General features: G+C 38.8%; 1 protein-coding gene across 3 annotated transcripts in view; it reads left to right on the forward strand.

Annotated features, from left to right (window-relative positions):
• Positions 1-26,527, forward strand: part of LOC120738933 — an 87,102-nt gene that overhangs the window by 53,760 nt on the left and 6,815 nt on the right. For all 3 annotated transcript variants that reach the window (XM_040040511.1, XM_040040510.1, XM_040040513.1), the window contains exon 4: positions 23,674-23,879. In XM_040040511.1, the coding sequence (XP_039896445.1) occupies positions 23,674-23,879 (206 nt within the window). The remainder of the gene's footprint in view (positions 1-23,673; positions 23,880-26,527) is intronic.

The raw sequence follows: 26,527 nt of genomic DNA on the forward strand, positions 1-26,527 counted from the left end.
TGCCTGAATTGAATGGAATTGAACTGACTTAATAAAAGTGCACAAAATTGTCTTTTCTAATTTCTAATTGTAATGACTATAGCTGTATAAATTAAAAGAATAGACTGCAACATTATCCTCATCCAGACAGAAGGGGAAAAAAACTATCCCTCTTTTAATCCAGACATATTTCACCTCATTCTGATATATTGTTATGAAGTGAATTCAGTTCAACATGAAAGTAATTATATCAGCTATATTCAAACAAAATGTTGTAAACCTTTGGCGACGCTAATCACATCTTCTTTTATTCCAACTGAAGACTCGAGTTGGCTGTTTCTTTCCTTTCATATTTTATATGCTTATTATCTAATTTTCTTTTGAAGGCCTTGATTATTCCCCGTCTGAAAATGAACAATAATTGCTGCCCTACTGCTTACAAAGTCTGCCGAACAGAAGAATAAAAGAGTAGTCTTTTCAATGGTCAATCAGCAAAGAAGTACATTAATCATTATCTTGCATTACAGTTTCTTGTTTTGTGCCTGAAACATGGCTCTGTAAGAATTAAAATGTCTTTTACCCTCTCAATTACACGTGAGATTTGTATGGTCACTCTGAAACGTAATATGAACAACAAGCATAAAATAGAATTTACAAAGAGGAGAGCGCTTTGATCACATACTGTATGCCTTGAGGAGTCTTGCCTGAGAGTCTTTGATGTGAATCAGTGCATGAAAGACAGGTCCAATTGGCCTGGGGTCACCCTCAAATTTGCACTCTTTAATCATGTGTTCTATGTCAGGTGTATGAAAAAAAAAAAAGAAGAAAAAAAGCCCCTCGTGGTTTATGATTTTTCCTTTTTACCATTATTGCATGAGGCAAATTTCCTGTCAGACGAGTGCGAAAGCATTTGCTGGCCTTAAATATGGTTTTAGCTATTGCACAAAGCTCTGCGTGCTGTGAAAGACATTAAAGAGGACAGAGACAAGATGGGAGGAAAAGCCCAAACAGTTGTTGTGTTAATACCTTCATAAACACTGGGATCGCTGCACCTAATTACCATCAGATGGATGGAACTGAAAGGTCAGTCATAGCCTTTTTTAGCTACACAACCGAGGCAGCTCTAGGGACTTCGATGCTGGTCTGTCCGTCTCTCAGTCCAGTTTTTTAGTCCACATTAAAGTCTCTCAACAATGTGGATAGATTTCTGTGATATTTGTTTAGGCATTCACAGTCCACAGAGAATAAATTCTAATTTCTTTTCTTCCTGATGTTTCTTCTTAAGCTTCCAGCAGGTTGGAGTGTGCATCATCTCATTTGTATTTTGAGTTTGATAATACTGTTGTTTAGTGATGTGCTGATCATTTTTAATAAAACGCTCAACCTGAAGAAAAACACACATATAGCAGCAAGGTGATATCTTCCAGGCAAAGAAAGGAGGTAAATGCTACACACATTCAAAACTCAGATGTGGCCATTTATGCTCAAAATTAGCAACGGCAGCAACATTGACGCACTTCCAAAGAAAGCACAGCTAAAATAATCAGAGTGCGGCTGAAGCTAAAGTTTGACAAACCTTTTCTGGCCTCAAACGGGCCATTTTTTTATAGTGTCCTTGAAACTCTTCACCTTCTCCCACCCATGTGAAAAATAAAAATGCTGCTTTACAGTGTACTTCAAAGGTGCATCATGCTGAATACTTTGCTCTATAGGGGTTTGCTGGTTTTTGGCAGCAGGGACACAGAGGCCACACTAAATTCAAAGTGGTGCTATTTTTGTTTCTTACCTTGATTTCCTTGAATTTCTCCAGAACATGTTGACACATAAATATCAGAGCAACCACTATTCTGATAGATATTTAACAGTATATAAATGATCCAGAAGGCAATTTGCATGGTTGTCCTCTGAGAATCTATATGATTTTAGTTTGCTGTGGGGGCCAGGCTTCCAGTCCTTGGTTTCTCCCGATGCCAGGGGACAGGGGAGGAGATGTGGAAGGCTAAGAAAAAGCCCCAGCTGTGTGACGTTCCCATTCCTGCTCTACAATCATGCTTTGGACTATTATTTTTGCTGTTGCATCCATTGGCTACCTGTCCTTCAGCATCATGGGTTGACACTTTTCTTTCAGCTACTCCCTTTAGGGTTCACCATAAGGAATCAAAATCATAACTAGGGATGTTCCTGGCGATTTTTCTTAGCTGACTAACCATGAAAAAAATTAGACTAACTGACTAGTTTGAAACTAAGAAGCATACATGTCCTGCACCCCTCTCACGTACTTCTCTACCACTTCTGACTGCTTCGTGCAATACCACAAATCCACTCTAGGCACCTATCACTTATCACATGCTTTCTTTGGATCAACAAAGGCATCGTTCAACTCCTTTTGACCTTCTCTATACATCTCTGTTAACACTCTCAAAGCAATATGGCTTCATGCTTTTTATCAGCATGAAGCCATATTGTTGCTCACTGATTGTCACCTCTTTACCTAACCAAGTTTAACAACTCTCTCCCATATCTTCATGCTATGTCTCTACAGCTTTATCCCACTTACTACATTATAGCTCTGTACCGGTACACTTTTTCTCCATTCTTCAGGCATCCTCTCACTCTCTAAGACTATGTTAAACAGTCCAGGTAAAAAGTTCACTGCCTTTTCAACTGGACATCTCCATAACTCTCCATGTCATCTGGACATACCTGTGTTATCTTCTCCCTTGATGTCCAGCTTCACGTACAGCTCACTAAATGTGCATTGGAGCCACTTGTGTTTGGGTCTGGGGTTTCACTGCCATGCAACACATAAATCATTGTCGGTCATATATTGAGTAAAGCGATTGGCCAAAACAAGACCTCAACAACTTTTCCTAGGAAGGGAACCCCAGGCTCCCGCAGGGGTCTTGCTTTTCTGAGATATTTTCAGCTTGTTGTGCACATCCCGAATCAGCAACGCTATTAAGCTACCTAATGAGCTAAGTGCAGAAAGTTTTTCCAGGAAGTCATCCAAACTGTTGGCAACTCAGGCCCACTACTTACACTATTTCCCCACCTCCATAAGAATTGAGACCTAGGGTAACCAAAGTATAAAATCCAAATCTGCAGCTCACACAAGTAAACAAATCAGCATGCGCTGGTCTGGTTAACCTCCCCAATCAGTCTCCCTAATCAGTTATCAACAACACTGTACCAAAAATATCTGACACACCAACTCCTTCAACGCAGTAAGAAACAATTCGAAATTCCAAAATAAAATTGCTGCAATTTTAGTTTGTCAAAGAACAATTGGGCTGAACTTAGCTACAGTTGGAATAATGACAGAAACTCTTGCAGTGAAGGCACTCTAGTTCTGTAGCACAACAAACAACAAAGTATTAGCCCTCATTGCTCTCTGTGTTCTTCAGAGCATTTGATCCTGTTTTATCTAACTTTGTGCCACAAGTTTTAAGCAACAGGAAGTAAACTCACCCTCAGATTTACCTGCTTTGGTCTATCTACTGTACGTTTCTGCTTCTTTGATTCGGGCTTTGACACGGTGACAGTAGTTTTCTCTGGCTGTTCTTCTGGCATGCAGTATGTTGCAAACAGCCCAAAGAACCAATAAATGTTTCAGAAATACTTTCTTTTCTGCATCACTATTTTGACTGGTTTAGAATGAAAAACCTACATATGGGCCTCTTAGTCTTGACATGGGGATTGCAAATTATCTGTCTAGAAATTTAATTCTGTTGCAGTCGCAGTATAGACATTCCTGTGTGATTTAATAGGGTCTTATTTCTATATGGAGATAGAATTGGAAGACAAATAGGATTTAAGGAAACATATTACCTCTTGTCCCTCTCTGAATACAAAGGGCAGACCTCAGTGCTATCACAAAGAAAACAGCTTAGCAGCAGTGCATTTGTTTTCCCATTCAGCGAGAGAAGCACTTTGTCTTTCCAATCGTTACCTGTCTGTGAATCAGTTGCTCCATTATGGAGGGCCTAAAGAGGGAGGTGCTGTCTAGGGCTAAATTGCAATTAGTCGGCCTGCAAGTGAGGCTGGCACCAGTTAACTTGGGATATTGGAGTGCAAGGGCCCCGTAATCAGGCCTTGGTCATGTAGAACAATGCATAAAATTAAATTGACATTAATGAATAATTGTATAATGAAAATGGACGAGTAGAGTTAATTGCATGTTACAGTGAGTGTAATGCCCAGATAACCTTGTGTCTAATGCTATTCTTAGTCTGACTGCCAAGGCTCTCACCGTGGCTCCTCTCGGCGGGAAGTCATTAAAGCAAGGGAGTAGATAATGCCAGTGAGCCGAAACCCAGAGTAGCTACAATCTCGCAAAGACTTTCTTTCACAGGCTTTTTTTCCTAAGTGGGCTATGCTGCAGTCATTTGTACACAGTCTGAATGAAATTAAAGGTCACCAGTGCTGCGCATCTATGTCTGGATGGGCTTTTAGAGTGGGGCCCACTCACAAAGGGGGCTGTCACATGGTAGAATGAACACCTTGAGATGGCTTGGAGGACGAGGGTATTTGCAACAGATGAGGACTTGAGTGACAGCTGCTGTGCCTAATTCATAAGCGCACCCCATGTTGAACCACACCTTCCATTTAAAAATTATTCCAACCATTAAACACTTTGTTCAGAATTTCAATATGGCTTGAACTTTATTACAATACCTGACTAACAGTACCATAGTTATTTTAAAATGTCACTGATTTTTCAGCCTCATTAAACATATAAGAGGACATAGTTATTACACTGCGCTGTCCAACATGCAGGTTGGGATCCCCTCCGGGGGTCCAAGATTAATATTTGGGGTCCCAGTATGGTTAATAGGATGGTGAAGTTCAGAGAGATGTTTGTCTCATGAGCGTTTTTGCAACTGGTGAATTATGTTTTTTTCACCCTCACTGGCATCTAAAAAATATTGTAGTTATACATAATTTTACAAACCTTTCAGTTTCATTTACTTGCCTTTAAATTCCTAATTTCAGAGACAAGAAATATATATACGTCATTCAAACAGTTTCCACTGGTCAGTATTTAGTGTAAATGTAAGTGCAGCATAAAGTTTGATGGATCATCTTATTCAGTCACAGGGCGAGACAGTTGATTACAGGAAGTAGGATAGATTTTTTTTCCAGGAAATAATAGTCTAGTTAACAAAAAATGTGTTTTTATTATAACTGGCTATAACTGAGAATCAGTAATTAACACATATTATACAATGTTTATCTTAGAATGTCGTAAGCCAGGGGTGTCAAACTCATATTAGTTCATGAGTCACATGTAGGCAATCCATTGTCTTTCACTTATTCAGTTCAGGGTCACAGTGGTTCACGCTCATGTTCACACTTCTGGCCAAGTTGTAGTTAGGTTCACTAATTAAGCTAACATGCTTGTCTTTGGGGTGAGGGAGGAAGCCAGAGTATCTGGAGAGAACCCACACAAGCATGGTGAGAACTTGCAAACTCTTCCCAGAAAGGCCTAAACAGGCTGGTGGATTCAAACCCAGGACCTTTTTGCTGTGAGGCGATCGTGCTAAACGCCACACAATCGTGTAAACAGCACATTCTAAAAATGTTCATATTTAATGAAGCATCCATTTAGAGGCAGATGAACTCAGTGAGATGTCTTAAGAACAAGAGAAATTTGAACAGTGTGTTTACGAAGAAATGCTACTGGTCCTTATTTTTGTGTGGCATGTGAGGCCATGAGCACAGTCTTTGATAGTAAGAAGCATGTAAGTGTGATGATGAAGCAGATGATTATGAAACAGACAGGTTTTATACTATCATGATGTAATAGCATGTGCTTTGGAAAACAGCCTGATTGGAACCTTTGGCAGGGACATTATGGCCCCCTGGGCATATGTTTGAAACCCCTGTTACGAACTACAAGAACCACTTACATACTTGAAATAACAAGAAAAAATGTCCTAAACACTAATTAAACTGTTAAGTTATTTTTAAGAGCATATAAGTTTCCACAGAAAATAACTGCCTCCATTTGTTTTGTACTGAAGTGACACAAATGCCCACCAGGGCCTAGCAGCAGCTTCCCATAGGGAAATTCACTGAAAACAACAGCAATGTATCAATTTACTAGCTGCTAATTTACCGTTGTCTCAGCTCATTAGGTTGAAATGCATCACTAACATCACATTAACACAGAACCAATGCAATAAATAAAGCTAAGGAGGCAATAGAAGCAATTTACCTGATCATTTCTGGTAATCACAGATTTGTTTGTTGATTGCTTTTTGCTATTGATGAACAGAATGTATGTTATCCAATCATCTGATAAGGGGGCCCAGGAAAGAGTGAAATTGGTAAGCAACAGGGTCACTGTTATTTTTTTTTGGCAATGACACTGCAAAAGTGTGTCGCATCAAAATATGATAAGCAGAATTTAAAGGAACAACAATACAAGAGTTCATCCTTAAATCTGATGTCCCTTTCCTGTAGCAAGATGTGATATTTATTTATACTTGAACTCCAAGGAAACCTTTTTCCAGATGTCCAGACCCAAAGTATTAAGATTGTCTCCTAACAGTGGTTCATATCGAGACCTGGAATATCTACATTATTGGACATTAAATGAACAGTCAGTTTTCTCCATCAGAATATCAGATGTGTGTGTGTGTGTGTGGGGGGGGGTTAAACTTGAGCAACTTTGGCAATGCCCAAATGTGTATCTCCAGGTTTGAGAATCTGCTAAAAATCAAGGCTTGTGGGCTTGATTTTGTGAGCAGCAGTCTGACAAACCATGAACCTGTGGCAGTATGGTTGAACATGTGCTGGAGCCGGTTTGTTCTACAATAGCTTAAACTCAAACTCACAAATTAGAATTTAACAGATGTGCTGTTAGTGTTTTGTTGTCAGATACCACAAGGTCAAAGGTCTTGTAGAGCCCATGCCTCAGCTGCTGGCAGCTGTTTTAGCAGAACATAATGGACCAACACCACATCATTCCAAGATGGCATAGTGTTTTGACTCATAAAGTCACATGCATGAAAAGGAAGACTGGCAGTCTTTTGCAGTAATCAGCAGCGATTTTCGACTGTGGTTTTAATCCTCTCTATAGTACATGCAGTTAAAAATGTCTGGTGTTTCTCTGGGTTTAGAAAAATAACCAAACTTCCAGCAATAACTCATTTCCTCCAGATACTCCTGTACTGTATTTCACTGCATTCTTTCTTTGTGGCTAAGTTTTCACGAAGAGAGACTGTATGTATATGTAATTCACATTGATGCAGGGCCGTATTCATTGTAATAATAATAATAATAATACATTTATTTATAAAGCGCTTTCAGACAAAGTGCTGTACAGCTATTTGAAAATAAAGAGATAAATAAATAAAAGTGATGCATAGCAATACAAGTTAAAAACACAATAACAAGTTAAAAACAATAAAAAGGATAAGAAAAAAAACTAAAAGGCAAAGAATTAAGACATGTACGATAGGGTGAACAAGTGGATGTTCAACTTAGCTTTAAAAACCTCCACAGAGCATGCCTGCCTAACATCTTGAGGGAGGTTGTTCCACAAAAACGAGGCACGAAAAGAAAAAGCACGTTCCCCGATAGTTTTTTTTTTTTTTTTCTGGCTCTAGGAATCTTTAAAAGGCCAGAATCCTGGGATCGGAGAGCACGGGATGGAACATAAGGGTGCAAAAGATCAGAGAGGTGCCAAACTATTTAAAGCCTTGTAGGTGAAGCAGCAGGACCTTGTAAGTGTTTGTAGAACCACCACAAAAATAAAAAAGGAGACATTGTAAGCCATGCTAGTTTGTTTGTATCAAAAAGTATCTGTAGTTTTGGGGAATGGGAATTGGCATTGGCATGAACTGTAGTTAGCAATGAACTGTACTTCCTTTTCCCCCCCACTTCTTACGTTTTACATTTGTTGCTCTACTATTTGTGGCACTTGTGTGCTACATTATTATCATCGCCTCAGAAAGCTGCCTGAAATGTGTGGCAGTGTTCATGTACAAGACTCTTAAAGGTAATATATATGCCACAATGTGGAGTTTTAGTTATTTTAGTTAGTTACTTTTTTCTAGTTTTCTATCCTCGTCTTAGTCCCTTCGTTTTTTATTTAGAAATCTCCATTTCTCGTATACTTCAGTTAGCTGAAATTCCATACTTTGTTCTTTTGTGCTGTTTCAGTCATAATCAGCTTTGCTCTCCAAGATCATCTTGTTCGCATACTTTGGCTTTTCCTTTGTGATATTATTGATCTCTCTGTGTTTGACTTTTCGGACTTCTTGTGGATTTTGCCTTCTGCCTGTACTTTACTGGATTTGTTTGCCCTACTGCCTGATAGCCTTGGCCTATTTTATGATTAAAGATTTGGATTTTGGCCTTTTTTGCTTCTCCCTGCTACCCCTTGAGCATTTTTGCTGTCATCATCATGGTGTTTTGAAACCAGACATGATGTGCAGGGGGGGAACTGATGAGTTTTTAAAAGCATGCCCATTGGCTAATGAGCATAGCCCATAATTGAGACCATAAAGTGATCAGTAAAATGCTTATGGAGGAAGAAACCCTTTGGGCTGTTTTCCCTTAAGTTCTCTCTAAGTCTTTTTGCAACCACAAGAGTCTCCCCCTACTGACCATTAAATAATTTCAAATTTAAGTATTTCTGATTTGGTTTCACTTTCAGACCCAGAAGCTATGCCCATCTTTTAAACTATCTATGCCTCGGAATAAACATAGGGATATGGGAATAAGACTGGGAATGGAGACAAGTCAGAACGTGTAGACAGGGAAAAGAAAAACCTTATCCTCTACTTGTGTGGTATACACACTGAACACGTTGGTGAATGAATCAGAATTAGTATGCAAGTGAACTGAAGCAGTGTCCCAGATCGTTCCCATCGATAATGTGCAGCGTTATCCACATTTTGAACACTCTTTGTCATTGCCAGTATATCAACATCTATTGTTGTCATTCAGAATGACTACAAGTCATTATCATTAGTTCTTAGAAGCAATGCATTTTCTGTATTTCATATGAATTCAACAAACAATGCCTTTTTGCTATATACAGTGGTATTCACAGGATAACTTTAGCACTTTATTGTTTCTGCAGTAGATCTAAGAAGCTTTTTAGACACAAGTAGCATCAATAGGCCTGATGTCATTGTATTTAGTTTCATATTTCCATGCTCTATAGGTCTGGATGCTATGGCCTAGATAGGTTTACCTAGTTATGTCAATCTATCCTTTTCTGTAGTTTAGCGTTTCACTGGAATGGCTTTTAGCTCATCCAGGGAGAGATCAAAAACTGCTGTTAGCTTAGAAGCATTAACCTGCATAGTGATAGTGCACAGAGATATACCACGGCATGATGTCATGTTTTCTGTCTTATCGTAGGCACTTAGTGTACAGCATGAGGCCCCTTGTGTCCTGTACTGTGTGTGTTTGGCTTCATTACAGATTGTGGTGATGAGGCAGTGTTACCTCCAACAAGCCTTATCATGTACAGTTTTACAGTTTCCTTGTTTCATTGGTGGAAGTATGAGAAGTGGGGTGTCACACTAGAGGAAGTAGGCCAATTAATCTCCAGAACCCACCACCACATTTTTCACTGTTACCCACTAACCAGGAGTTTCTCAAAGTGGAATCCCTGGAGAGTTTGTAGTGGCTGTTTGCTTGGGGGGAGGATCCTGATGCGCTGGTTTGAGGCATGTATGAGTTCTAGTGCTGTCTCCTGTCCAAACCCTCAACCAAAAAGTTTCAGGGTTCGAATGTATATATATATATATATATATATATATATATATATATATATATATCCTCACTATATGCGTATCATGTAACAGATTGGTCTTCTTTTACATCATAATAAACATTGTAAGCCCAGCCACAAACAAAAATCCAGCTAATTCGGGATATAATCTCAGTAATTACATTTGCCCAGGGCTGTACATTTGATCTATATGAAATTATACTCAGCGTAAACATTTGTTTGCTTTCTCACTGGTACTCGAAACCGATATCTGTGCACTGTTTGAAAAATATATGTTTACGTTTATATGATGCCAGCCAAATTTAAACATATAAAATAAACATCTAAATATTAGACATCTGTCGTGTATGCATTTTAGATGCTTAGATGTGGAACTTGCCATCGGACATCACTTTTTGTCTCACCTGTAATTTACACTGAATACGTCCCATTATGAACACGTTATGCTTTAACATCACCTAGGCTGTGCTTTACACATGCAGCAAGCTTTAAATGTATGTGTACTATGTTTTATGAAATGTTGACCTATGTGGATAATTTTTCATGAAGTTTGGCCTTTATTCACCTCAACTTCAGAAAGCAGCTGACCTTTATTTGAACCAGGTTTGTATGAGAGGCAGGCTTTTAAGTCCATTTCATTGATTGGAATAAATGGACATGGTTAAGTAGAAAGCCTCACTCTGATACACCTCCTTTAGCTCTTTTAGATTAGAAATTGAAAAGATGCGTCGGCCTGTGCATGAAACTTTTTTTTTTTATAAGAGCAACGTATTTCTGTGTATAAATATATGGTCATCATACCAACTACCCAACTCACCCAGGGTGTCACGTCTTTCCTAGTCTACTTTTAAGGTTAACATAACATATCATTTCTTTATATGTGAAGAAAATGGGAATGGGAATCCAGGTTAACGGGTTGTAACTTCTCATAACAGTGATAAGATTTATTTCTTCATCATTTTCTAAGGTTTCACTTAGAGTCAAAGCAGAGCTGCCCCTGTACAGCCCTCACTGCCCTGTGGCTCCCATTTGTGCTGTTACAGGACAATAAATCATAATGATTGACAGTTCTTGGTATAGCATTTCTTTGAGAATTAAATATGTTTTCAAACTGAAACTCGCAGTTTTAAAATTGGAATACAGTAAAACAGCACTGTGGTCTCAGATCATCTTCACTCTGTCCACATACCAAGGAGTATCTTGTGGTCAAACTATTTGATGTAATATTTCATACATTTCTGATGCTGTTATCAAGCGGCTAGAGTACATCAAAGGGGGCCACTACTGGTCTTTAGATTGACTGCCTGCTGGTGTCCACATTGTTTTTAATAGGCTCTTCGCAGCGGGCAGCAATACTACCGTTTGTGTTTCTCGGCCCTTCTCCTCGACTCCCTGATGCTTCCTGTGTTCTGTGTCTGTAACTAAAACTGAAAGAATACAGAGGTTTTCCTACTAGAGGGCTGCGTTTGTCCATTTGATCAGGAGTCTTGTTCATGTCTGTTACATCAAAGCAAAACAAACTGTATAGTTAATAGTAAATAGTTATGGGGGTTTTGATAAAGTCCAAAGCAGAAATATACAAAAAGGAAGCATTGAAATGGGCAGCATGATGACACGGTGGTTAGCACTGCTGCATCATAGCAAGAAGGTCTTGAGTTCAACGCCACCATTTAGCCGTGGCCTTTCTGTGTGGGGTTTGCGTGTTATCCCCACGCACTTTGACTTTGTCCCACTGTTCAAAGAGATGCAATCAGTGGGGTGGGTTAGTTTTTGATTCTTACCCATAGGTGTGAATGTGTGTGGGAATGGTTACCTCTGTCTCTGTGTTAGCACTGGGTCAGATTGGCAACCTGTCCAGGGTGCACCCATATCTGTACCTACCTCTTACCCTTATGTAGCTGGGATTGGCTTCAGCCCACCTGTGACCCTGAATTGGATAAACGGAAGAGAATGGATGGATGAATGGAAACAATGTAACAAAACTATAACCACAAGTACCTGTGGTTGGTTTTGAGCCTTGAAGAGACAGAAATAGAAGAGTCTGCAGCATGCGTTGGTATGTGTTTGTATTTCTTGGTAATTTCTGATGATAAGCCATTCCACGTTTTCAGCTCTCAGTACATAACAGTGACAGGAAGTGCAAAACAATTTCTGGATGAGATGTTATAGCTGTGGCCAGTCAGAAATGGGCTTTATTTTGAACTTTTTGTAGCTTTTTTTTAATTACTTGATCACAATACATACAATACTTGTTTTTGTTAATAATAAAAAGCTTTTTTTTTATTTGCAGCCAGTATAGATAATTCCCAGTTCACAGTGCAGGTAAATATAGTATATTTATCATTTGCATGCATAGCTGTCCCTTCTTGATATGAAACAAGAGGAAAATCGGTGAAGCGGCCCTTAAAAGCATTTTGTGGGTCAACAGGTAATTGTTAAATTCGAATTGTAATTTAATTGCAATAGAATGAAAATGCGTAGTGATTAGTATGAAATCTTAGGGCTAAGAAAAGTAAACATAATTCACTCAAACACATTGAACTTAGTGCAGTGTAGCACCAAGCTTCACTCTTAAGAGGAGCAATATACTGCTGTGAGTTTTAAGTATTCCCTCTGATCCAGTCAACTGAAAACCTGCCCTGAGTGAATTTTCGGAATTTCTCAATGTATGCCAATATTCATGAACGGGTAAGTCCGAATTGACCAGATGGGAAAGTTGCTAATGTAAACCTTTAATTTTGATGTAAATCAAATTAATTGAAAAAACTCAGGAGAAGCAAAAAAAAAAAAAAGAAGGAAAAAAAACTTCTGGAGCTCAAGGCTATGCTGGCTTTACCTGTCTGAAAGGGAGCAATGAATAATTTGATCACATTTTTCATCTCGCCCGAGTGCTGAACAAACAGGAATCTGTGATTAACAGTTTTAATTAGGATTCTAACTTGACAAATTCTTACAGCCTCGCAACGTTCCTAAGATGTATAAATCACTGGCCTGGGATCATCAAGCTGCCTCTTAAGTGAATGTGCCTCAAGATTACTTTGTGATTCCACAAACTGTGAGTCAGCCGAGGCTGAGCGTGTGTAACTAATCCTCTTCCCACCACATGTCAGGTGGAGGAAGTTTATGTCCACTCAATGAGCTGACTACCCTGCTCAGGTATTGGACCCTGGTGTTTTTCCCCCCTCTCTGTTTCTTCTTCGACTCTTGAAAGCTCGATGTCAAAACTGAGAGGAGCCCGTGTTCCTTTGCCTCCAGAGTGTCAGATGTCTACACACCTGGATTATGAGGTCACTGGAAAAAAAAATAGTGGACTGGTAGATGAGGATCATTTACAGATGCCAGTAAGGGTTAGAAAATATGAAATTGTCCTCTTTTTGATGAATTATTTAATCAGAGTTTTTAAAAAACCTAGTTCTTCTGAAATAAGTACTTTTTAAAGTAGGTTTTGATTTTATAAAATAGAAAGATATCTTTTTCCTGTAAACAATAGCTTTTACCCTAAGGGAATTTAAATTGAAATAAAGCCTAAAGCATTTTGTTTGAGCATAAAATCTATTCTTGTTCAACAAAACAGGATTAACGGAAAAATGCACAAACTTCTCTTATGTGAGGTAGCAAAGACTCATTCCCCTTAACCATATATGGACCAATCTTAATATTCGTATGTGCATAGTAACCTATCAAAGGCCCATTTGGAGCCATGAGAAACTCTGGAGGGTCATAGAAAAAAATGACCCTCCAGTGTTTTCAATGTCCAAACACTTGAAACAAAAAAGTTTACAGAATTAAAACTCAGTAACCTCATTTTGTTTTCATCCTTTTGGTTTTTCAAGGTGATGTTGCATTAAGAGGGATTTCATCCTAAAAGAAAAATGAGAAAAACTGTGGCCCCAGACAACTTCCCTGTGGAACACCATACTGTAGCATACTTCACTCAGAAAAGCAAAAAAATTAAAGGTCGTGTTCCATCATATAATTAGTTTCTCAAGTTCAATAAAGAAAGAGAGGTCTGACCCGTTAACTACTGATTACATTAATTGAAACTCTGCTGGAATATGAATGAATTAAATTAAATTAAAATCTTTGAATTAAATTAAAGATTTGGTGTTCAACTTGTTTATTCCCAATTATGGAGCAGAGCACTTTTTTCCTACTTTTCCCTTTAATCACTGTGCACTAAGTGTAAATTTATAGCTATAAAAAGTGCTGCACTGTAATTTTGCAGCACTTTGGTTAGTAATGGATGAAGACACACACCATCCCTCAGCCCCCATGACCCGCCCTAATGCCAAATTTAAACATCAGTAATGTGCACTGGTGTCTGAAATTCCATTGTGAAATGTTAAATTTAAATCTTGATGATATGCATCGTAACTATTGTAATCAGACACCCCAAGCTTCGCCTCCGTTATTAATTGTCCAAAGCATAATGATTTATTGTAGTCCTGCAGTAGGATTATTAATTTTCTGGTTGATTATACCTGTGGGCGGCAACAACGCTGTTCTGCATATAAGCATCTGCTAAATGAAAAAGTATTCTTCACATGAAAATATGTCCTTGGAGAAACAGCAGCTCATTTTTAGTTTAATCAAACATATGTAAAAGTACTGTTGATTATGGATACAGTGGCATGTATTCAGAGGGGAAATGTATAATGAACATTACTTAATGATTTTTTTTCTTTGTTTAGACTTGTTATTGAAACAGAAACTTCATTGTGTATGCGGTTAACTCCAACTGTTGCTCTTTCCAATCAGTTGCACGCCGTGACTTGGCAAAGCCTTTCGGCCCTGCATCCCAAACTGCACCTGCACCGCAACAAAACCACGCAGCCCCAATATATGGCTCTGCTGTGACACTGGCGGTTTGCATTCCAAAGGAACGGCAGAGAGTGACAGAAGTGTGTGTACAATACAAACCGCTCGCAGCCAGGCAAGTCTGGGTACGCCCGGACTGCAAACTGCAGGCCAAGTTCAAACTTCACTCAAAGAAATCACTGGGATCTCAACACTTAGAGGAATGCACAGGTGCAGACACTCAGCAGCAGACAATCACAGCCAACACTTGATCAGTTTGACACTTTGCAGGGCCGGGGCCAGTGGCAAGTTCCTGTGGGAGTGTGATTGGGGCCCACGTAACAAAGGAAACAAGTCCACTGATGCCCCCCCAACCCTTCCCTGTATTTGTGCAGTAACCTGGCTGGTTGAATCCATCTCCACTCTTCTGCTCATTTACAGCCACACAGCTGATGGTTGTGTAATAACACTTTTACTCTGATAAGCTTGGCATGAGTATCCACTGGCATATTAATCTGTCCATGTCCAATTAATCAATGCTGGATTACATGTTGATGCTCTTAGCTGCAGGCTTCCACTTACATTTACTGATATCAGGATGTTACTTTTAATAGAACAGAGCACATTGCGTTAATTTCTTTGGCACCAAATAGATGTTTTTGCACTTCATTTTGGTTTAACATGATCAGTCAGGAGAGAATGTATGAAGAGCTCTGTTTGCAGCTTCATTGATCACAAGAGATATTACTGTCGATCAAATAAATTTTCTCATGACTTTCATTAACCAAATTAAATTAAATATGCAATTAACGAGCCTCCCTGATAAAATTGGGAGGAAGGGGACATGATGCAGTACTTTAATGATACTGATTAGGATTGCTGCTTAACATCGCAGCAGTCTTATGCTAAATCAGGCTTGTTTGCAATACCACATCTGACACATCAGTGCTGAGAAGGGAAGACAGCACAGTGCTCACCCCGTCCTCTCTGGCCACTAAGAAGGAGAGGCAGATTAATTAACAGACCTTTGCAGCCAATGAAGACAGGTGGCAATAATCCTGACAAGCGACAGATCTGAAGCCTCTCATACAAAACCAATTTCAACTGAGCTCCATTTTTCAAAAGCTCATCAGGGTGAAGAACGAGAGAGTTGAACCCGTGTGGCTGCAGAATTTGTTTCTCTCTGATTGCCTTGTCAGGATATCTTATCCGATGGCAGATGACCAAAACCCCACCCTTCATAGACAAACTCTCCCTCTTTCTGTCTCTCTGACACACAATCTGTTCCACACAATGCATCCTCTGTTTTCCCACTCACATGCGGTGCCTTACACTTCCCCACAAGGACGCACATTCAGCCACAATCAACCAGTCTCCAAGTTACTCATCAGTAGTTTGAGACTAGCAAGGGCATTTGAAATGAATATGAGAAACAGACAGAGGCAGGCAACATCATTTTTTTTTTTTTTGGAGACTTATATAACCAATATCACAGACAGGCTTCATCAACCTGAGCCAATACCATAATTAAGCTAAAGCTCGTTCGATGAGTTGTTTGAAAACAATGTCTCTCTCTACTCATTTTAACACACCAAGTCTGTGAAAGGGTGTTAAATATGCATGATACTGCGCTGCTGAGGTAAAAGAAAGGGAAATACATTAGTGGGTTTGTTGAAAGCTGGGCCTAATTAACCCTGCTATTATAATATGGGAAAGAAATGTCAGATCATTGTAACGTGATGCCGTTTGGCTGATCTGTACAAACCGCATGGTTAGATTTATGCATTGTTGCTCACATTCTCACACAGTACGTGCCGGGTTTACACAATACAAGAGAAAAGGCTTAAAGAACCAGACAGTCGGGTTCGAATCTCAGGTAACAAGTACAGGAGGAGGTAAAAAGACCAGGTTGCATTGCAGTTCTGGCTCTCACACAGTGATCGTACTACAACCCCTGGCAAAAAATTTGGAGGATGTTCATTCAACTTTTTTTGCTTCATAGGAAATGACACAAAGCTATTTGGGACTTCAAACAAATTCAATTATAAGATTTCAATTAATGGTATGATTGGTTTTACAGATTAAGTAGAGGAAAAATTATGGAATCATCAAGAAAGACATCACTATCAGCTTTAACACTCTTTGCTTGAGACCAGCTTCTATCGCTGGCATAGCAACAGTGTGAGCGAATGATTGCCATCTCTCCTGGTTTTTCACTTGACATCCAACCCATATCATAAACGAGCGGGTAAATGTGCTTGTTTTTTATAGGCATGTCGCTTTAAGTTTGAGTTTTTTGCCACACTTTGTGTTGGATTTCCTTCTTGAAGGAGTTGTGTAACCCTTTCCATTGTTTCAAGCGACAGCTCTTTCAGTCTGGTGCAAAATCATGTTAAGGTCTCTGAGATTATCATCTATACATTCAGGTATTTAGATTAGAAAAACACATTTCAATGTAACGCTGTCATTTTTTTCCTCGGCACTGAGTGATTCAGTATTTTTTTCCCTTCATGTGATCTAGAAAAGATTTCTGAATTACAATAATTTAATATAAATTGATTCAGGAATGTTAGATTAAACCAGGATGTTCATCAATAAAACAAAAATAGTTTTCTTTGATCTAATTGTTTCCTACAAAATAAAAGAGCCGAGTGAATATCCTACAAGTGTAGTGATTCTATCATTATTGTCAACTGCCGTACTTTTAATTTAACACTGAAGAGGTGGTGACCTCACGCTGAAGGAAAATCACCAGGACTGTGATAATAATTATCTTTAACATTGTAGGGTTTAATTTACTTGGGAATAAAATGCATTTTGTTTATCTAATTACTAGAAAGAAGTACGTCTGCACAGAATCAGTGGCTAAACTATGCGTGCATCAGTCCTGCTTCCGTGCACCTCCTAAAGGCTAATCTTGAGCCAGTTAAAACCCTGTAGCGTAGAAATAAAAAACCACTTTGTTAGGAAATGTAAGAGAAATCTATCTGCCTGCCTAAGAAGGCTTTGGTATATATTTGTTGGTACTGGGATGACTGTGAGTAAACTGTGTTCACAAACTGTTTGTACTGTAGCACCTGGTCTGAACTTGTTTTGCACATGACAAATACACATATTGTTATTAATATAGAACTGAAACTATTGAAAAAAGCAACCAAAAACTAAACTTGATTAAAAATCAGAAAATAAAATGAATAAAAATTAATGAGTAAAATTCATACTTTTTCCTGTTATTTAAAGAATTACACTCCTTTTTAATTCATTACAAGTGCTGCTTTATAAACCTAAAATATCTGCAACATAAAAGTTGAAAAGAGTCAGCTGCAGTTTAAATTGAAGGCTCTGATTCTCACTGTTTATCTTGGTTGTTGTCTTTGATGTAATGAGATTATTTGTCTGGACAGAATGGACCCCAGTTGGTTTACTGCAGTGCAATCACCAGCACATTATAGTAATGTTACTATCCATTGGAAATTAAGTACATAATAATGTGCTGCACTTGCATTAATGTGATTGATCGTGTCTGTTGGGGATATGCATACATAACAATCTTTGCTTCCCTTTTCGGCTCTTTAGCTAACCCTCCTCAGGAGAACCTCAGTGGTCGATGATAGGATCCACCCCGACTGTCCAAACACTGCTCCCTCTGGGACATTAATTTCCAGCCAGTCCAATGAGTGAGTCAAAAGAGACAGCGCTCACTAAGCATGAAGATTAGGGAGTCGGGATTCAAACTTCTCAATTAAAAAAGTCTCTTTTTTTCCCAGAGAGAAAGTATAACGGCAAATTAATTTCCCAGAGATTAATGTACAAGGTAAATATTTTAGTATAAGTAGTTATCTTCTAAAAAGTCAGAGGATCTACACCCCCTTTGCTCCCATCCCCCTTCCCTGCTCTCCCAGTGTGTGTTGAAACGGCTCAGATGCATAAGGAGTCTAATGAGAGAAGAGATTCCAAGCAGCCTGATGGCTCTCATCAATCACCTTTCTCCTTTGGATGTGTGATGCCGGCCGGGGGATGGGGCCACGGAGGGGTGGGTGAGTAGGGAGGGAAGGCATCAGGCTTTTAATCTCAATAAGTTAATAGACTTTCGAGTTTGGTCATGCTAAGTAGAACTTCATCCTTGTTGCTTGCAAACAAGCAGCACTTACACGGGAGACGGTCTCAGGAGCTGCTTGGCATTTCCATGTTACAGAGTTAATTTGTGTCACACCTGAAATTAGGAGATCTAACTAGAGTTTGTCGATACACCTATAAAGGCCAGTTAAAGGTTACTAAATACTGACGCAGCTTGGGGAACCCAATCTAGATATCTACTGTGGCAAGAGTAATAGATCTTAATGTTAATTAGACACAGGCCTTTCCAAGCAAAATAACTGTAACATATTACTCCTGACTGTATAATACCATCCCATCTCTCTGTGTAACGTATTTAACAGCCCAGTGTCTGGTAGGTGAAAGCATGTCGTTTGATTTTTGTTGTCTAATGGCTGTCAGCAAACATCTTGTAGTTCTGGCAGTAGTAGCTCGTTGTATCGTTCCAGACGCCAGTAAAAAACTAGCTGCATAAGCTTTTTTTTTATGTGTGTTCGACAGTCAGTTTCCTAATATTAAGATTTTTGCCCAAAAAATCTCTGATTCCTTAGAAACACATTAGAACTTGAAAAAATTTGATTCCTCACAAAAAGTTTCAACAGTATAAAAAAAACAAAACATACTTCCGCTTCACTTACCATTGGTCCATTTTGTCACTTTATAATGTATTTAGCATTTTATGGATACTCATTCCTGTACTTTCAGCATTCAGCTAACCAACACATCATGACATTTTCTGCAGTATTTAACAACTAGAAGTGCACTTTACATTTTTTTAATCTTTATGTGATTTTACTGAAAACATGAAAAATTGCAATATTGCTAGAGCAGCTCTAAGGCTGTAAGTTTGTTTGTTTTTCTACTTGTAAGTGTAATCAAACACTTCATTTCGCTTCTTGTCCTCTTTCTGAATGTAAACGCTGCGTAAAAACCTCGATGAAACAGAAAAACATACAGACCTGGATCAGATTATCTTCTGCCATATTACATCGCCCGTAGCGGTTTGTTCCTCTCCAACACGTTATATTAAAACTTTGATGTTATTATTGGAGTTCTGTGACGTAATATCGCCATGACAGTCCTTTAAATGATGGGCCAAACATTCTGACCATGACTTTATGAGGATTCTAACATATTTTTGTATAACACTGACGTGACAGCTGTGGTTCATTAATTATCTCCTTTGCTGGACATTGTGTATGAGTACTTCTGGAGGGAGAGGGGCTAATGTGGAAAATATGTAGAAAATGTATTTGGGTTGACAGTCGGGCTATTAATAATGATTGTGTTTGGATAAATAGTGCCCTACTTTCACAATCTGTAGAATCTAAATATTCCCAATAGGCTTCTTCCCTCCTGTATTGATTGATTAGTATAGTGTTTAAAGGTCATAGTCATAAAACATCAGGAGTAAATAACAGACTGATTTTTTTTTAATGTATTGCTTGTTGGGTTTTTAAATTATTGCTTCTCAGTGTAGTGTTTGGATTACCATGTGTTATTTGAATTTGGGATTGGCTGCAGAGCAAATGTAATTTCTGGCAAGACGGCGTTCCTCTCCATAAAGGGGCAGACCTGGGGGTAGATATCCTTTATGTACTGTGTTTGTAATCAGTTCCCTTCGCGAAGACGATGCACCGCTGCGTCTCCTTTCTCTCTCCTCCCCAAAATACTCAAAACCTGCTTTCATTCTATGCAGAGTTACGTGGAGGCGAGACAGATGTGACTGGCTGTCTCCTTATTGTCGCCTTACTCAGCGTCTTCACAGATAATTAATTTGACGGAGAGCTTACAATAAAACATACTAAGACTGGTTTGGCCTTGATGTGACTAAAAGCTGCAGCCCGGTTGATGGATATGATGCTAACAGCTTCATTTCAGTCTGCCTTTTTAGGATTGTGTTCAAATGCTTTCAGTCTCGCAAACATTAAGGACTGACCACCACAACTGGGTTGTTTTTTTTAATAGCTTTCCTTATAAGGTTCCCAAAATAAAAGAAGATAGCCTTGGGAGTACAGTCATGTCTCGGTTTATGCAGACATTTATCTCAATGTCTGGGGTTTCTTTGGCAAGAACGATGGCTCGCAGTATTTTCTTTTTTTATTTGTATTAATAAAAACATTTTCACCAACAGATATTTAAGAAAATTCAATTTCAGAAGAAGTCATTTCTGAATTACTAATTGCGACATTGCAAATTAATTAAAATACAGCAACCGGATTGTGATATATGTGTATATATATATATATATATATATATATATATACATATATATACATACATACATATAAACCCCAAAAGGTGATTGGTTTTCATTTGGCTGTGACACTGCTCGACCTTGACAAGGAAAAAAAAACACCACAAAAGAATCACGAGAGAACACGAGTGGAAACCATAACCCACTAATTTAATCAGATCAACCGAAATCAAAGGAGGCAAAAGTTCAGGATTTGAATGCAATGAAATGTATCAGCTTCTTAGAACCTACTGACATTGCTCACTTGTGGAGGAGCAAGCCTCGACAGAAAGGGCTGAGTAATGAAGATGGATGCATTCTGTTATCAGCCAGCCACTTACTGGGGCCTGATGTAACCTTAAACATTGAGGATAGCTCAGTTGCACAAAGAATCTAATTAATGAATAGCAGCCATGAAAGAGGACAAGGCAAGTGTGCATTTGCAGATGAATTCCAGACACTAATCAAACACTGTTTAAGTGGTTTGGTTTGTCTCCAGAGCGAGGCAATATTTGGACAGGACTTAAGGCACTGTTTGCATGCACACTTAATGACTGCATGCATTTTTTAGTGCTTATATGTGTCTGTTATGCGTGTGTGTGTGTGTGTGTGTTTTATCTTGCTTTCAGGTGTTATGTACAACCATGCCAAGCCTGAAGTAATGAAGCACTGAATGTGTAGAGCAGGTGTGAGGTTAAAGCATTAGTTTGAGTTTCTTCCAATATTAGGAGGTTTTGTTTAGTCTCTATTACAGGGTGAAAGTGCAGTTACTGTACTAGGATTTGGATATGAAGAAACTTTGTTCTGCTGCTCAGTGTATGCTGACTGCTTTAAGCTGGGGACACATTTACAAGCTAGAGTGCCTCTAATTTCTACGAGGTGGACAGCTATTAATCTCTATAAACTGAGATCTTTGTATGGATATACCAGATCTGTGGCGATCGGGTCAACATTTTTGTACTTCCATTTGTAGTCCAAGTTGTATTGACCAATCACAGCTGAGTAAGCATTGGCTGCATTTGGGTATTTCCATGTGGGCTGCAGAAGTGGCGCGCAGTGCTATCTTGAGACCATTCCCTATCGTCTAATGATGATTTATCCTTCATTCTTTCCCTGCGGGATGGTATTGCTCTCTCACTTATTCTCTGTTGTGGTCAAATGACACATAAATCAGTCGCTAGATGTCAACAATGTTATGCGCAGTTTTTCTTAAATCTGTTTTTACACAAGTTACTGCAAACTTTTCACAATACAAGTGTTTTCTCTGAGAGCTTTTAATGTGAATTTGGACACAGGAAAGGTTGGGTTGTAATAATCCATGAAGTTTAACAGAATGGGAGGAGATTGAAATGACAAAAATCTGCCAGTGTTTCCATGTTAAACAGAAGAAATAATGAAAGGATATCTATCTTCAGACAATTAAAGGTCCGTCTCTTAGTTTTGTTGGGATTTCACTGTTCCTGTTCGTGTTTTAATATTAATGCGTTAACCACAGCTGGTAGTTTTAACATGAAGTATGTTCTCCAGTGAATCAGTCAGCACACTCCAGGCACTTAAGTTAGGTTTGGACAAGCAGTAACAGGCCATTATTTTAGTCAGCTAGAGAAATTAAAAACAAACTAATCCAAATCTGTGGAGTGCCTGAACCTGTTTTTTATGCCATTTTTTATGCTAATAATATTCTTTTTAATATCATGTCCTTTCACAGCGCTCCTGCTGTTATAACACCTTATTAAGACATGTTTCAACGTTCGTTTTGCCTTTATTGGCTCTTGAAATTAACCAATAGATGAAATTAGCTTGAATGATGTTTGATGTCTAAAGTATGCTAAATGTGGGTATTTTATTTCCTCTTTTGGAGAATAAAGAAAGTACAGTGTTGTTTAGGTGCTCTCCAGAATTTATGGACTCAAGTCAAACATTTCATGTAAACTCAGAGAAAGTAATTTCCCCACAGGGATCAATAAAGTATACATTATTAAATGACAAAAATTTAAATTACAAACAATAAGATAAGAATGCAGATCATGTTATTGTGTTTCAAAATTGTGAGTCTCTATTTATGTAACCTTGCAAACTTCAGAGAAACAGCTTGAATTTGACTTTGGAGGATTTCACACTGAGCCAGAGCGCTCCGCACTTACCTGTCTGCGCTAACGTGGCGATAGTCATCGGCTCAGCTCACTTAACTCTTCGTGTCATAGATTTGCTGAGCTCATATTCAGGTAAACAAAACAACCTGAGCTACTGACTACAAAATATAATTTACCAAACCACTTAGAAGGACATAACGCATGCATAATATGCACACCCTTCACTTTCCAGGCGGGCAGTCTGGACATTATTAATAAACGGAGTGACGCTGACAGACAGGTTGACAGTTGGTCTTTGCTTTTACTTCATGTTCTCCTGTCTTTCTTGCATAATACTCTCAGCTTGACAGGACTCATTTTAATGCTTTCGTTTTATCCCTCACCAGTAGCATGAATATGTTGATGTCACACACACACAAGCTCACATTCAGTCGAAATGAGCACAGGGTAATTGTACTTTTAAGTGGTGCTTTTCATCTACACTGTAGTTGAAGTTGTTCCGAAATAATCAGGGTGCTAAATTAAAAAATGAAAGTGTCGCAGGAACGTTATTGTAGCATTAAATATGAAGTTTACGCAACTTGAGCTTTTTTTACTGCTTTGAGCATTTAAAGTGGGTTCATCCAAACGTGATCACGGAGGTCAGAATCAAAAACATTTCTGCGTTTCTACATGTAGAATGAACGTTGTCACGAGGCTTCCTTCTTTGTGTCGTCCAGTACCAGCTGCAGAGGAGTTCCCCGTGGCGGTCGGTGAGCTTCCAGTGGCAGACGTGGCTCGTGCTGATCACGGCGACCGTTTTGATGAGTCTGGTGCCCTACGCTGTTTACTGCATGATGACGGCCTTCACCAGCCCTCCTCCTCCCAGCACCTTTAAAGTGGCAGCAATTTTCTTCGGTATACTGACAGAGACCCTGCTCATCAAGTGAGTGTGTTCTGTTTTACTGTGCATTTATTAACTAACTCATATGTGTACTGTTTTTTTCCCACCATGGAGTGCCCTTGGGCTGAACTCAGTCTAACACGGTCAGAATGATTAATGATTAAAATGGTGATAACATTCTTTCCGCACTCTTTCCACATTCTGTTCTGCTAAATGCATAAAACAATATTATCAAGTAACATTTCATTTTTATGTGAGTTTAAAAACAAGAAGCAGCGAGTGCCTGTGTCATCCAAATAATCATCTCTGAAAACATGTTGTTGTCTGACCCACAGCACCCTCCCACCTCTCTTGTTTTCACTTAGTCTCCTTTTCCATCTCTATATTGCTAATTGGAACGATGCCTGCGGTACTGTAAACCATTAGTAAATGAACAGTCTGTTTTTATTAACATCTTACTTGTAAATAATGCATTAGATTTCTGGCATAAACAATATCTACTCTCTGATTAGAAAGCAGCATATGGCAGGTCCTGTAATCAGATTACAGATACAGGTTATGTAACCTGTAATTGCCTAAATGAGTGATAAATATATAATGGGTTACTTCGAATTATATTTCCTAATAATATTTTTGAAAATCAAGCTATGTTTTTAATGTGGCTTTGCCGACTTTGCTTAATTAAACTGGATGCTGGGATTCAGACAAGCTCCCCTGCTTAATAACATACTTTCTAAAATATGATGGTGGCAGTGGAAGTGACCCTCCAATCACCCTAAACAGCTTTCTGTGCCAGTAGCAAAATTAAAACTTTGTGTTCTACATGTGTCCTTCCTCTAGTATTTGTTTTAACTTGGAGGGAAAAAAAAGGCAGGCTGTTTGTAATTAACTCAACAAGGCTTCTAACGTTTTTTTCCCCCTTCCTCTCTCTCCATTAACCGCCCTTGCAAGGAATGTGGCTACTCAACTGGTAATTAATAAATATAGTGGTGGTAATGTGCTTCTGCATCATTATGTTGTTGAAGCCCTTATCCACACTAGTAATGAGCTGTAATTTTATGACAGGAAGTTGGTTTGTTTACAGCATGTTTGGCAGCGTCAGATGGGCTGCGTTCTCAGCAGATCTCAGCTGCAGGTATTTGCTCGATAATTAAGTCAAAAGAGGTTCAAATATGTTTTAGTTCAAATGCTCACACTCTTACAGGAACCATTCATGCTGACATGTGGTTTTCAGTGAGTAGCATATTGGAGCATCTCCTTTGTGCTATTCATGTTTCCATGTGTCTACATAACAAGTTAAACAGATGATCTGTTTAGGTCCATAATGTCCATAAGTATTTGGACAATGATGCATTGTCTTTTTTTGTAATTCTCGCCCCTGTACAGAGCTACAGTCAGTGGATGTTAAATTAAAAATCAATCAAAAATAAGACTGAAGTTCAGACTTTCAACTTTAACTCAAGTGGTTTAACAATCATAGTCATTTTTACACACAGCCAAACCACTTTCCAAGGTTTAAAAAAAAAAAAATTAAACTGTTGATGGACAAGCAGTTTGATATCCAAGTGAGCCTGCTTGCCTTGTATTTTCATGACAAAGTATGCAGATAAACAATCTGTAGTTGATTTCAAGTGTTGAAATTGAGGCCTAAAGAAATATCAGTGCTAGTGAGGAAGGCATTTGAACTATCATAGATTTAGTAAAAACGTCACGAGTGTCCAAATCAACAATCTGGGTCCTTCTTAAAAAGAGGCCTGTGCTGACCGGCTCAGTAACACCAACAGGTGTGAAAAAACTCAGTTCGATTAAAGTTGAACTACTTAAAGTTGAACTACTAGTTATATTTTTCTGCTTTGATTGAAAGCCTACAACCAAGAAAGTGCAAACAACTTGTTACACCCAGGAAAAAGAAGGTCAGATTAGACAAACATCTAAAAGTGCCTGCACAGTTCTGGAAAACAGCCTTTGGACAGAAGCCAAGATGAAACTGGCACTGAAAGATGTACCAGAATGATGGGAAGAGAAAAACATGGAGAAGAAAAGGAACAGTTTGGGACCTGAAGCATACTACATCATCTGTAAAACATGATGTAATGTTATGGCATGGGCATGTATGGCTGCTGGTGGAACTGGGTCAGTAATGTTTTTATTGATGATGTCACTGCTGATAAAAGGAGCTGGATGAATTGTGAGGGGTACAGGGCAGCACTCTCTGCTCACGTTCACCCCAGTGCTGGAAAACTGGTGGGACGGCACTCATAGTGCAAATAGATAATAATCCAAAGCAAACCTCAAAAACAACCCGAGAGCTTCTCAAAGCAAAGAATTTAAAAATTCTTCAATGGACAAGTCAGTCATAAGATCTCAACCCAGTGGATCAACTTTTCAGTCATCGAGTTTTCAGTTGAGCCTCTGAAAATGGGGCACAGTGTATAAAAAAGAAAGCTAATAAAATACTTTTTAAAAACCCTTTGAATGAATTAAAAGTGAAGGTTAAAATCCACCGTGGTGGTGTACAGAGGTAAAACTGCAAAAGTTGTTATTGTCTAAATAGTTAATGACCTAACTGTACATTATTACTGGTACAGTAAGAAGGTTAATGGGAGCCCTCATTAGGATTGGTGGTCTACACAGACCTTGTGTCTCATTGTGCTTGTGCTGCCTGGGATGTGCCAGTGTCCTGCTGCCCC

Source organism: Simochromis diagramma, unplaced genomic scaffold (assembly GCF_900408965.1).
Source record: "Simochromis diagramma unplaced genomic scaffold, fSimDia1.1 OVJJ01000026.1, whole genome shotgun sequence".
Classification (NCBI taxonomy): domain Eukaryota; kingdom Metazoa; phylum Chordata; class Actinopteri; order Cichliformes; family Cichlidae; genus Simochromis; species Simochromis diagramma.